At 47.2% G+C, this 13,448-nt stretch overlaps 2 protein-coding genes across 3 annotated transcripts in view; one reads left to right on the top strand and one right to left on the bottom strand.

Annotated features, from left to right (window-relative positions):
* Positions 1-2,355: 2,355 nt before the first annotated feature.
* TOMM34 (translocase of outer mitochondrial membrane 34) lies at positions 2,356-8,435 on the bottom strand. The gene is made up of 7 exons (XM_068912087.1): positions 8,271-8,435; positions 8,079-8,190; positions 6,182-6,334; positions 5,339-5,493; positions 4,914-5,058; positions 3,991-4,117; positions 2,356-3,448 (listed from the first exon to the last, which is right to left on the bottom strand). The coding sequence occupies exons 1-7, from the start codon at positions 8,389-8,391 to the stop codon at positions 3,350-3,352; spliced, it is 912 nt and encodes a 303-aa protein (XP_068768188.1). The 5' UTR covers positions 8,392-8,435; the 3' UTR covers positions 2,356-3,349.
* A 46-nt stretch (positions 8,436-8,481) lies between these two features.
* Positions 8,482-13,448, top strand: part of STK4 (serine/threonine kinase 4) — a 48,225-nt gene continuing 43,258 nt past the window's right edge. Inside the window, exons 1-3 of one of the 2 annotated variants that reach the window (XM_068912116.1) lie at positions 8,482-8,628; positions 10,849-10,929; positions 11,795-11,923. In XM_068912116.1, coding sequence (XP_068768217.1) covers positions 8,597-8,628; positions 10,849-10,929; positions 11,795-11,923 — 242 coding nt within the window. In that variant the 5' untranslated portion in view covers positions 8,482-8,596. The remainder of the gene's footprint in view (positions 8,629-10,848; positions 10,930-11,794; positions 11,924-13,448) is intronic. The other variant, XM_068912115.1, reaches the window with a different exon arrangement.

Genomic DNA, 13,448 nt, shown 5'->3' with positions numbered 1-13,448 from the left:
GTGTCAAGACTGAGTATCTGCTGGTCACCACACCGCATGTGTGGGGGCAGGGGGGATCTCTGGTGTGCAAGACCAGGTTTGAGTCTGATTCTGAGGTAGCTGTAAATCAGATGTTTCTCCCATGAGCGTTCCCTGACTAGTCACTTCATGAAGTCACTGATGGGCCTCAAACTTTAACTGCATCACATCCCACTGTGGTGCTCTCTGATTACAGGAGGTAGCTAAGATCTATTAATACTGTTTGCTCTCTTGGCCTCTCCCAGAGCCTGTCACTGTCATCACCCTGGCCTCAGTGCTATGCTCCTCCTATTTAGGAAAGGAATTTCAATCCCTAGAGGTTCACTGGCACTTGATATGTATTGACCTTATTTAACTGCTTCCTTTAACTTGGATCTCTAATGGCACAACCTACCTTCTTTCAACTTGTATACCAGTGTTGCTGTCTCTTTTGCTCTGCCTTCTGTGCTGTATCATACCCTCACTCCAACTCACTTAGTCATCTCTCCTGCCTCTTGTTTTCCTTCCAGCACTTCTAACAGAAGCACACGTTTGTTCTTGAGTGTTTATGGTTTGCTCAACTGGGACACTTTCCTGGGGCTGTTCTTCATTCATCTTTTTTCTTGTCTTCATTCTGCCAACTCCTGCTCTGACCTTACAAAATATTTCCTTTCCTTGTAAAGGATGCCTCAGTCAGACTATGTGTTGGTTAGATATCTGCTTGCAAAGGTCTCAAACTAGTTAACTGGGAGCCAGGTCCTCTATCTTGTTTTTCCCAGACTAACTGCCTGGAAATTTCTATGCTTGGTCTCTGGAGGAAAAAAGTGTAATTGGGTGTAAGTAATGCATCAGAAGAGCTAGAACATAATTGTACAGGCAAAGTCATTCTGCTGCTTCCTAGGGTGATCTGCAATGCTATGTTATTTTTCTCACCTGCCAGGTGTAACAGTCCAGTCTGGATGTACCTGTGCCACAATGCTAGATGCCTTGGCTCAGGAAGACTGTTGTAAAGCTAGAAGGAGTTCAGAGCAAGGGCTAGGGATGACAGAGCAGGGGCTGGGGAAGACACAGCCACTGGAACGGCCTAAGAAAGGACATGTCTGATACCAGGCTCTTATATAAGTAAAGGTGAAGTGAGCACTTGGATCACCATGGAGTGAGACAGAGTGGGCACTGGAAAGCTCTGGAGTAGCTCTGTTGTTTTAACTCCTCCTCAGGGTAGTCTGAGGTGTCAGCAAGTCCAAGCAGGAGCAGCAATGCAAATGTAAGCCTGGAGTGTCTAGTTTGGAATAGTTGCTGGGGATTTGGAAGGGACAGCTGAAGGTGCACTGCTGCAGTAAACACTCTACAACTGTCCCTGTGGAGAGCAATACCTTTACGTGTAGGAAGTGTCCTCCACAGACAGCAGTGCTATTACTGGAACAGAAGGGAAGATGTGACCTTCCCCCCCCTCCCCCCCCCCAAGCTTGTATTGCATCTTGTTGCTGTACTTAATACCAACAGGTAGATGCAATCACTTTTCCCTGGGGACAGGTTTAGAGATGAGACAGAAAAAAGCATTGCTATGCTTAAAGGGGGAAAAGATGTCATCACAAATTGTAACCAAACAATGTAGGTAGCGGCAGCCCTGATAAAGGCTAGCCTTTAACTGGCCTGTTGTTGACTAATTGAAGGCAGTCGATCTTCCTTCTGTATGCTGAGACCAATCTTTGCTTATCTGTGTACTACTGACCTGTTCTCCCCTACCCTGAAATTCTTTACACTTAGTTTGTTAGTATCTTGGGGTAATGCTGGTTGCAGGATTAATGGAGCTTACAGAAGTGTGAGTAGAATGAATGAAGCAATTTGTGTCCCTCTGGAAGGTGGTGTTTCAGGTCCTGGCACATCACAGAAGATGGAATACAGCCCTGGGATCTCCAAAAGCTACTTAGTGTCAGGGTAAAGTGACACTCATATAAAATAAGAATTATTTTAATGGCACTGGAGTGATGCCTCTTCTCTAAAGAGAGTAGCTGCCAGGAACATTGACTGCTAGGAAAAGTGGTAAGGTAGGAAATACAGATAGTCAAACCATGATGTGAGGGACAGAAGCTAGCCTATAGGTCTTACTGTAAGCAGTCAGTTCAGGTTGTGTTGTCCAGAAGCTTTAGTTGTGAGCTAAAGAACTTCCCTTTTATACTAGTTAAAGCACCATCTGTGCAGAGCATGCAAGGTTCAGAGATGGCTGGAGATCCTATTGTCACTGTCTGACAACTGGCTTTCAAGGAGGGGCACTATATAGCAGTGGTCTCAAACTCCTCTGAATCCTGACAAAGTGAGAACAGTATGAAGTGTTCCATCCAGTACAAAATGTAGCTGTAGAGTGAAAATAAACGTGACTTTAATGTAAACTGGTTTTAACAGTCCTTAGAATAAGTCTAAATATCTCTTAACCTACTGTTTTAAATCAGTGCCATCAATACCATATAAGGAGAAAAACCCAAACAGTATAAACATGCATGGAAGTAATAAGCCAGGCCTTAGGTGGGATGTTTCTGCATTCCCTCCTTTAACACCCTCAGCAGCAAGTGATCCAAAAGGCACAGACAAGCTCAAGTTTTGAAAAAGCTGAAAAAACCCCAAAGCAGCTAGAGTCTCAAAGAAAGCATACAGTGTAACAAGGCAGGTTTAACTTTTTGGGGTCTTTTAAGTGTGCAGGATAGTAAAAAAATAAAGGCAAGCTGCTACTGCAAACTTCTGCCCAGTCCCACTAAGCAGCAGAAGCTCAGACGAGGGCCTGTAGGCATCAACTAGAAGGAACATGCTAGGTACTGTGCAAGTAACCTAGACTCTGTTTTAAGCATGGTGCAGTGCTATGGCAACTGCAGTTAGCGTTCCTGCAGCAGTTCTCCAGCTATCTTCTTTAAGTAATAGAAAGCAGCACAAATTCAGGAAAACTATAACTCCCGTTTCCCTCTGTCACCTGACTAAGGACTAACAACTTTGTAGCTCTTCAAAAAGAGAATAGCCACTTCACCCACATTCCAGCCAACATGGAAAGGGACCCTGAAGCCAATCTTTACAGGCAAGTTGACTTCAGGAGGAATTCCCTTCAGCCAGGGAAGTTAACCTTTTAATGCCTCTCAGAGAGGAGCATTAAAACTCTGAATAGTCTTAGACGGAAATAATCAAGTGTGATGTCAGGATGCACAGTCTGCATTCATTGTGCTGGCACAGAACCTGTTACATCTCAGCAGCAGAGGAAGATAGATTTCAGTACTGATCCTGCATTAAGATTGGTCCCTGTAACAATATCAGAAGGGAAGACTACTTCTGCAGTAGAAAACAAAGCTTTCTTTGTTGCTTGGTTGCTCTAAGCTCTGTTCAACTCTTGTAGTAGCCTCAGTGCAGCTGTGTTCTTTGGTTCAATTTTCAGCAAGCTGTTGATATCAGCAATACTTGACTTGTAATCCTGAAAGCAAAATAATTGGTAAGTGTTAGATATTGACAATATAGTCTAAGGCTGCTGCTGCAGCACTAGTATCTAGTGACAGAGGCAAAGGCAACACAACTGGGCTTGTGACTCCCTTCATAATTTGCTTAAGCACAGGCATCAATGTAGCTGTTCTAGAACATGCTTAAATTAGGGCTGAGAAGGCAGTTTCATCACTCGGAGGCAAGTTCCGAGTGCAACACTAATGCAGTCAGTCTTCTAATGCTACCTAAAGAATTTCTTACCAGACATTTCAAGATTCAAGTTCAACACAACACCTAGCTGCTTCCAGCACTTCAAGAAACAGGACCTGATGCTGAGAAACTCTGGAGACCCAAACAGCAAGTACTGACATGAAGAAAAATTCTCCCTCACTACATCCAGCCTTCCAGCTACCTGAGGGCAAATGTTGTCTAGCAGAGAGACAAGTTCTAAAGGGCATCTCTGGCCACAATTGTGGGTAAGATGTTGCTTTTACCACGTATGAACAGCGTTCTATTCCTAGTCTAAAACTGACTTACCTTCAGTTCTTTAAGTGCTTGAGCACGTCTGTAGAATGCCTTAATGTTATTAGGCTCTAATCTCAAGGCTTCTGTGCAGTCCTGTACGGCTTCCTTGTATCGCTTCAGAGTCAGGTAACACAGAGCTCTGCAACAGAGATACCTAGTTAAAAACTTTTGGCTCACAGCAGCACCCTACAATAACCTCTGCTTTGATTACAGTGCCTCAGACCCATCTTAAGGATTCATGTATAATCCCTACCCAGTCAGCACAAAAGCTAACAGCTGTTTTTTTTTTTTTAATTAGGGTTAAAAGCAGCATCTACTGCAGCAAGATATATGGTAGCTCTTAACCACCCCCCGGCACAGCACAAAGCTGGAACCAAACGTTCTTTATCCTAGAAATGATGTACTACAGGAATTTTGAAGCAAATGTTGAGCTCAAGAAGCAGTTAAAAAGGGAAAAAGGAAAGTCTTTCAGTCTGCAAAAAAATAGTTTAAGAATATTTTAGAGTGACTGAGAGCCTGCACTTTAAGGATGCAATTTTCTAGCTGTACCAGCCCAGAATATGCTCTGCTTACTGCAATTGCTTTAAGTATGCCAGAAGAAGTACTTTGACTGTTTGAGCACAGCACTGCACGCCTTGTGGTTTTTGGGGCACAGACACTATTCAAAATAACAAAGTCCAGGCAGATATGCATTAAAGGGGGGGGGGGGAGGGAAAACTCAGCAGCCCTAAGCTAAGCGTCTCCCAGCATTTTTTATGGCATCTGATCAAAGAGGAATGTTGATAAAAGCTAAAGGGAAGACTGCACTTGGAGGAACATGTGTTTTTCTTATTCATTTGTCTGGGAGCAGACATCAGACAGCTTTGTCAGGAGTACCACAATGGCTTTTATAAAGGGCCAAGAAGTACTTAGGCAAAGAACTGTCCAAGTAATACCTGTTGGTGTAAGTTGCACATTCCTTTTTGAGCTTTAAACTCTCACTGTACTTCTCAATTGCTTTTTTATGGTTTCCTTTCTTCACAAGTTCATTTCCTTCTTCCTTCAGAGTTCGAGCTCTCTCAGTGCCAGCAGCAGTCTGGTCTGGAAACAACGTGAAAGAACACAACACACTATAAAACTGGTAAGAGCTGAGCAGCCTCTCAGAAAGCAAATATCGCTATACCAGAATTGAGGCACAGAGAGACCAAAGGATCCAGAATCAACCAAAAAGGCTGTGGCAGAACCAGGAAACAAGTCCAGGTTTCTCCAGGCCTCAACCACAGCTGTAGACATGCCAAGCAGGTATGGCAGCTACCTTGTTCTTCATCACCTCTCTCTGTGCTCCAGGGCTGTGTGCACAGCCCAAGTAACACGCTCTCACCTGGTTTTCCCAGAGGTGCAGTTTCACAAGGAGTGGTCGGGCCTCCTGCAGAAGGAACATTCCATCTCGTCTGGGCAGAAATGGGGACTGCGGGGATCGGAGGGAGCTTCTCACGCCAATTCACACCATCCTTCTCCAGCAGGACTTTGGTCATTCTGGAAGAGACAGCTAGGCAATTACTGTGTCTGTTGGCAGAATGGGCCATGCAGTGGCCAGTGGGGAAGCCCAGCTTTTTAACCTGCCTCATGTATTGAGGACTGCATCTCTCCACTAACCCCTTTGCATACATCTAAACTAATCTTTTGTCAATGAGATATTAATACAAGGAGCTTCTCTGCCTCAGTGAGGCCAAAAATATCCTAGGATAAGGGCTGGGACGGTCAGAGCTCAGTTGAGCAGAAGAGAGACTTTTGTGTCATTTCTCAGACAAACAGCAGAGCGAAGCAGACAGCTCCAGGAAAAGAAAATGACAGCCCATCAGCCCTGCCTGCATAGGGAGGCCTGATGAATAGGATACTGGTGCTTATAGTTCAGTTTAAATAGGCATTGGTAAAAGCCAAAACAGTTAGAGGGAATTCATTCCCAGCCCTAAACAATGGCCCAGGAGCTTGAAAGGAACTAAGTACAATAAGGACATTAGCACCTATCACCACAAGCAGGAAGTACGACCAAGCCTGAACTTTGCACAAAGCATCAAAGGCTTCAGTTATTTTATTAGGGTGCTCAGGACCCTGCTTGCTGCTGACATAGCTGCTTCCGTGAGTCTCCCTGTTTTGCAGTGAACTAAACTGCTATATTCTCAAGGCCTTCTTCCAGAGCGTACAGTATAGTATTTGGCATTACCTGTTGACACCATCGTGTGCAGACTGTATGGAGCAGTCGATCTGTAGCACAGTCTTGTAGTCAACATAGGCCAGCTGATACCTCTCCAGAGCCTCGTAAGCTGCTGCCCGCCTGAGGAGGGGTTTGATTCCAAAAGGGACCAGTTCAAGGGCACTGTGCCAGAGGGGAGAAAGCAAAACAGGCCTATGAGCCACCCAAAAAACTGCATTCAGAGAGGCAGCTTTGGAAAGTCAGGTATCCTCACACGGGAACTACAGACCTTGTCTTATGAACCACATTTTCACAGGCCCAGTCTTGCAAGTACAGAACAGTGAGGTGTCAGAATCTTTGTTTTCATTTCAAATGATACTGGACTGCAGGAACTGATCCTGAAGCAGTGAACTTTTTCTGTCCTGTCTCATTTCCAACATTAATATAATTACTGGTGACAGAGGAAAAAAAAAACGAATTCCCTCCTCCTGTAGAGCAATCATAAATGAAGGTCTGCTTTGGGGGCTATTCTTAAAAACTTAACCTGCATATCACAGATGAGTGGTGTTTATCCTGCTCCACACCAGCTAATAGCTGCTCTTCTGTAGGACCAGGTTGTTCATGCTGTTACGAGCTGCTTATTACAGACAGACATGCATATCCATTCTGAGGAATAAAGACTTACACGTCCCCAGTGAAGTCACTGGTAGGGCTGCACAAGAATCTCCCTCAAATTAACTCCAGAGAGCTGTTAAGATTTTAAGTCAGCAATCTCATCTTCATCACTAGCAAATACTGGCATTTATCCTCAAGGGTAGCCATATCCAGTTCCTGCTTTCAGCACAAGACTATAAATTATGAGCAGCATAAGCTGTTCCAAGTTCTGCTGTCCTTCTCATAACCTATCTCAGGCCTGGTATTCTCTGAAGAGCAAGTCATACAGTTAATTATACAGTGCCATTTTCTAATGCGAGTTCCTTGTTATAGATCTGTTTTGGAAAGAGTCATTGGAAACAACAGGCAACCTGAGCCACCTGGTGCTACTCCCATGAAACTCCAAGCCAGGTCTGGCACTTGGCTGCACTCACCAAGTCACTCCAGATTTACAGCAGAGGTGCTGCAGACACAATCAGCCCCTGCTCACTTGTGCTACCAGGACGAAAACAGAGAGACCAATGAATACTAAAGCTACCTATGAGAAGAGGGTCCGTTGACGCCTCTCAATGGGGAACATATCTTTTCCTATCCTTTCTTGCTCAAGGGCTAGCAAGTCCCGAGGACTGCTCCGATCAACAGCAGAAAGCCAGGACACGGCCACATGGCCACTGCTACTTGCGGAGGGTGAGCGAGGGGAGGACAGATGGGGCAGCCCCGCCACCTGCTCCGCTCCCCCTAGCCCCTGGCCCTGGCCTTACTTGGGGTAGGGGTAAGGGAGGAGAACGCAGTCAGGCCCTGGGCAGCAGGGCCCCCCTAACCCCTCCAGCTTCCCTCTCTGCCCCATTGCAGCCCCCAAGGCCTCACCGCCCCCCAGGGCCTCCTCAACCCCCCCCCCAGCCTCCCCTCAGTACCCCCTGAAGGCCTCCCCGATCCCCCCTGCCTCACTGCCCTCCCCTCAGCACCCCCCAGGGCCTCTTCAACCCCCTCCTCAGCCTGCCCTCAGCACCCCCCCAGGGCCTCCCTGAACCCCCAGCCTGCCCTCAGCGCCCCCCCCCAGGGCCCCCCCGACCCACCCCCTCAGCCTGCCCTCAGCACCCCCCAGGGCCTCTTCAACCCCCCCCCCAGCCTGCCCTCAGCACCCCCACCAGGGCCTCCCCGCCCCCCCCAGCCTCCGCTCCTGCCCCCGTGAAGGCCTCCCGACCCCCCGCCTCACTGCCCTCCCCTCAGCGCCCCCACCAGGGCCTCCCCGACCCCCGCCGCCGCCGCCTACCGGGAGCAGTCGCTCACGCAGAGCCCGCAGGCGCCGTCCTTGAGGTGGCAGGCGGCGCGGTTGGCGAGCAGCACGCTCCTCTCCGCGGCGGCGGCGGCGGAGGCGGCCTCCCCTGCGGGCGGCACACAAGCGGGAGGGGGCTGCGGCGCGGCGGCCCCCTGCCCGCCATCCCCACCCCGGGACGCGCGGTACCTGCGGCCTCCAGCAGCGCCAGGGCCCGGCTGTAGAGGGCGGCGGCCGGCCCGTACTGCCCGCGGCGGAACTCCTCGTTGCCGGCGCGGCGCAGCTTGCTCACGCCGCCCGCCGCTTCCATGGCGCCGCCCGCCCCCGCCGCTCCGCGCAGGCGCCGCCCGCCTCGGGGGCGGGGCCTCCGCACAGCCCCGCCCCGCGCAGCCGGCGGGCCGGGGCGGGGCCGGGCGGGGCCGGAGCGCCGGGCGCGCCCCTCCGGCTTCCGGCGGAAGCGGCGCGGCCGGTCTGTCATGGAGCGCTGAGCGCCCGCGCCGCCGGCCCGCCGCGCTATGGAGACGGTGCAGCTGCGCAACCCGCGCCGGTGAGCGCGCCGCGGTGGCCGGGCGGGGTTCGCCCCGCCTCTGCGTGGCGCTGGGCGGGCGGCGGCCCTGTGGCGCCGTGGCGGGGGGGGAGCGGCGGGAGCCCGGCGGGCCCTTCCCGTGACGGGAGGCGGCCGGGCTGGCTGCCGCAGCTCCCCTTCCTCTCGCCTTTCCTCCCGCGGGGGTTGGCGCCCGTCGGCGGCCGCGGCGGAGCGTGGGGCCGTCAGGCGCGGCGAGCGGCGGAAGCTGCCGGCTCTGCCCTTCGCCGCCGCGGGCAGCCGCCGTTTCGCCGTCGAGCAGCGACGGGGCCGCGCGGGCCGGGTCGGACGCGCGGCCCCGTTGCGTTAGGCCTGGGCCAACGCTGGAGTGCTTCGCGGCGCTTCGGGCGCGCGTGGCTCGGTGCTGTCGCCGTGCCCGTGGCGTCACCCGACGCGGGTAACGGCGGAGAGCGCCCGATAACGCGGGGCGAGCCCCGAGCGGGCCCGCGCCAGGCAGGCTCGAGGCGCGTTGGTGCCGAGTGGCAGTAAGATGTTACGTCGGCTCTTCGGGCCCGGTGAGCGGGTTTGGACCTGTGAAAACTCTAGCCGGCGTTACACGATCGGCGTTTCGCCTTCTTACTTTTTCTTTTTTGGTGGCCCAGGCCTCGTTTTAACCTCGGCACAAAGCATCTGCCAACTGCAGCACCGTTTCTTGGTCTCTTTGGAAATGGCGGCTACTGTGGTTGCTTCTTTATTATTTATATATCTTTATTATATATGCTTTTTCCCTTTTCTCCTCTTCCCACCCCTTCCTCCCCCCCTGTTTTCTTAAGGACAAGTAGCATTTTGGTGGTTAATGCTTATCTGTGCAGAGAAGCTGGTGACTACTTTCAATATTTCGCCACTTCCTGAGTCTGCTTCTTTATAATGTTTCCTTCACTTCAGGAAGCCATTGTATGTACTCCGTGCGCGTACTGCTCCTCCTATATGGCTTTTGTGCATAAACATAATAGCCAGGGATCAGTGAGTGGTTTCTCAATTTACTTTTGAAGATATGGGGAAAAAATTGCATACTTAGTGTCAGAACTGCGATGCCTCTGTTTGAGGCCGTGATGTTTAACAGTAGCAGTAGAAACTTTCATTAGTTCTGTGTCGTGGCAGGCAACCATGAATTAACGTTGCTTGAATGTAAGACTAAGAACATCTGGGAAATGGTTCTTAGTTTGTCTTCTGCAAACTTGTGTGAGCTGGTTTGAGGTTTTCTTTTTTGGGCTTTTTTTCCTTTGGTCTTTCATATAAAAGTGCTATAGCACTTGTTTGTGGACTGTTGGATAGTTAGTAAAATGGTTTGTTTTGGGAACTTTTTGTCTCCCCCTGCCCCCTTCTCCCCCTCCCCCTTTTTTTTTTTATATGGTCCTTAGCTGTTGTATGAGGTTTCTTGATCAGCAGCTCAAAGTATGGTCAAGGTGAACTGAAAAGAAAGGAATGGGTTTGCTTGTTGCTTTGTATATGGAATTTTTCTGAAAGGTGTGTGGGATGTGTTAAGTGAAGGATCACAGGGCATGTTTGTACAACTGCATGTTTTTTTTCCTGGGAAGTATTTCAGCTGACTCTTCTTAGCAATAAATCTAAAAAGAGGGATGGAATGAGCAATGTAAAGATTCTAAAAGAGTCAGAACCCAGTTCCCCCCTCCTGCATATTCTTTTCCTCGTATATGCCCAGGCCCACAAAGCCAAGATCTGGATTTCTGATGTTAAGAGTGTACAAGTAAGATTAGTATTGTCTCTTTCCTCTCAACAAAAGTGTCCCTTACATACAAGGGAGGGATCTCCCTACAAGGTGTCAGAGAAGATCACGTGTCCCCTTTGCATGGCCTTGGTACATATACTGCTATACGAGATTTTGAGCTTTAGCGGGTATGTTCAATAACTAAGAAACATTGCAGTGCTACTGTAGATTTGACCACCAACATATAGGTCCTGAGATATATTCTGATATCTTAAAGAACTGACTCTTTGTTTCCGCCAAGATCTGTGTGCCTGATTAAACTTTGTTGTCTGTAATTTCCAGTCCTCTTTTTCTATTAGGTAATAATATTGTTTGGTCGTCTGATCAGGTGAAATAAACTTGCTTCATGTTAAGCCTTGCGTACACTTAAGTGGAATTATTTATTCTCTTGTTTCAGCGGAGTCTACATTGTCATAAAATTAAATGTAATGATTTCTGTCTTCTTACGTATGCAGGCAGCTGAAGAAGTTAGATGAAGACAGTTTGACCAAACAACCTGAAGAAGTATTTGATGTATTGGAGAAGCTTGGAGAAGGGTGTGTGTTCTCTTACAGCTTGCTCAATGGGTGTTTTTCTGAGAACAAATACATATAATGGCTGTTTTCGATGTTCTCTGATTTTTTTCACTTTTGTCATGATCTTATTACCGCGAAGGTATGCGTTAGCATGGCAACTTTACTTGGTAGGTAATAGAGTAAAGTATTTGTTTTCCAGGAGTGAGATGTCTTAATCCGGACAGTGGCTTATGATTCAGCAGTAGAGACCCCAAAGCGTTATTGAAATTTGGCAAACTATAGTTGATAGGGCTGTATGGGAACTCCAGAGGTCTTGTAGAAGACTGCTAACTCTTGTAGAAGATCCACACAGTAGAATTGAACTTGCCTTTCCTTGTGCCACTTGCTAATGCAGAGCAGCTTGGGAACACTCAGGGAATGACAGGTTTGACTTCTTACGTGGCTTATTTGTAGAACTGAGTAAGAAATCTTGCTAGCTGATGTAAATAAAGAGAGTGAAAATAATATAGATCATAGCTGACAAGAACAAGTCAAACTCTTTGAGCAGAGCAGTAGTTCTTGCTGTTGCTCAGCTAGTACCATGTTTTGGAAAAAGGAAAATCATATTTGATGGATTTGTTGTGCAAAAGGCCGTTCCAAAGCTATGGGCAGTGTAGTGATGGTTAGCTCCTTTGTGACTATCTCAGTGTGCTGTTACTTATTTATATTATTATAGTGATTCCAAGCTGGTGGAATGATTATTTAAATTAAATTACAAAATATTTTTAGCAGAAGGGTAATTTACTTTTTTCCCCAACATCTGCACTTGTAGAAAGCAAAACCACAACACTTGAATTTTTAAACATTGTCCTTCTATTCAGTGTTTATTTACTATTTTCTTTCATAGTTCCTATGGCAGCGTGTTCAAAGCTATTCATAAAGAAACGGGTCAAGTTGTTGCAATTAAACAAGTTCCTGTGGAATCTGACCTGCAGGAGATAATAAAGGAAATATCCATAATGCAGCAATGTGACAGGTAAGTATATGCTTCGAAATTCATCTTCAATATGTAAAGAAAAGTATTGTATGTGATTTGGCATTTAATCACATAAAAGCCATGATGTTACCTTAAATATTTTTTAAAAGGCTGGACTTGTACGATCAAGTTACCTCATATCAACTGAGTCATGTTAACTGACCATTTGGGTAGTCTTAATCCAGCCAAAGGTAAGACAACAAAAATTTAGCTTGCAACAACAGAGCATTGAGCTAACTAAGTTAAATAACCTTGCACTTGCTGCCAGCAAAGAGCCAAGCGTGTGAGCAGTTGTTGCTGTTCTGATGCACGGTTACTTGTTGAACACTGGTAACTTGATGGTGTGTTAGAACAGCACTTCCCATGTCCAGATGCGCTAATAGATCATAAACAAGTTTCAGTATGAACTTAGAAAACTGTTAGGAGAGATTTTTATTTTTTTTTAAAGGGCATGCGGATGAGAGCCACTAATGCATGACTACTCTTGCATGCGCGCAGGCTACGTGCTGTCATCTGCTTGGGTGGCAGAATTGTCCTTCGCAGAGCCATTTTCTGCCTGTGCAGGTTACAGTGCATTGCAAGCTGAGTGCTGCTCTGACCATGCTCAGAATAACTCCTGCCCGCAGCTCTGTGGTCTGATGGTTGGCTCTCTGGGTTCTCTTGTAGTTCACTTTGCATGTTTTTTATGGGAAAAGATGTTACGGTGACCTAGCTAGTGAGGAGCTCATGGGTGCTGAAGACCTCCTGTTAAAGCATGTCATAGGCTGAAAGTTTAAAATATACTTATTTCTTCTGGCATTATGAATCTAGCCCTAGGAAATGCTATTTGTTGGACTTCAGGAAGAAAAAACACGTAAAACAAATGATATTAGTGATATAAAATTATGGTCCTAGTCACTTATTCTATTGCACTTCGCTCTCACTATTTTTAAATGAGAGTGATTTCCTAGTGGCTAACAAAATGTAACTCCTCAAGAATTTGTTCATGAAAAATCTCGCTGTGTAACTGGGAAAACATTAATGGATTTCTCCTTAAAGAAATTAAAAATTAACATTCTAAGGCCAAAAAAGAAGCCTTTACAGTTGTGAACAGCAGAGGGAGTGAATCACTGGAGAACTGTGTTTTCTGTGCAGGTCTAAAGGGATACACTGTGATGTAAGGTGTGTCTGTTTGGTTTTTTGTTTTTTTTTTTTGTTTTTTTTTTGTTTTTGCTTCTCTCATGTTTTCCTTTAGAAGATATTCAGTGGGGATTAGCTTAAGTTTACTTTTCCTCTTTAGGTTTGTTTCCACGAAATCAGGAAGATTCCTTCTGTTATTTTTTTACTTTGCCTTTTCCAAAGGACAGATGGTTATTCTAATTATGATACGCTTTATTAGTTTTTCTGCCTTTTTGGGCAGGCAGGTAGCTGACAATGAAGCAGTCTTATGTTAGGTTGCACTAGATTCCTTATCATCGTAATCATGCATCTTTTTTAAATTGTAGAAACAAGGAGGTGCAGGTGGTAATGGGGGAAGATTCCTCTT

The sequence above is a fragment of the Struthio camelus genome, chromosome 18 (assembly GCF_040807025.1).
Source record: "Struthio camelus isolate bStrCam1 chromosome 18, bStrCam1.hap1, whole genome shotgun sequence".
NCBI classification, from domain to species: Eukaryota; Metazoa; Chordata; class Aves; order Struthioniformes; family Struthionidae; genus Struthio; species Struthio camelus.
Note: the sequence above shows the minus strand (reverse complement) of the source record. Positions and strands in the feature narration are given on the sequence as shown.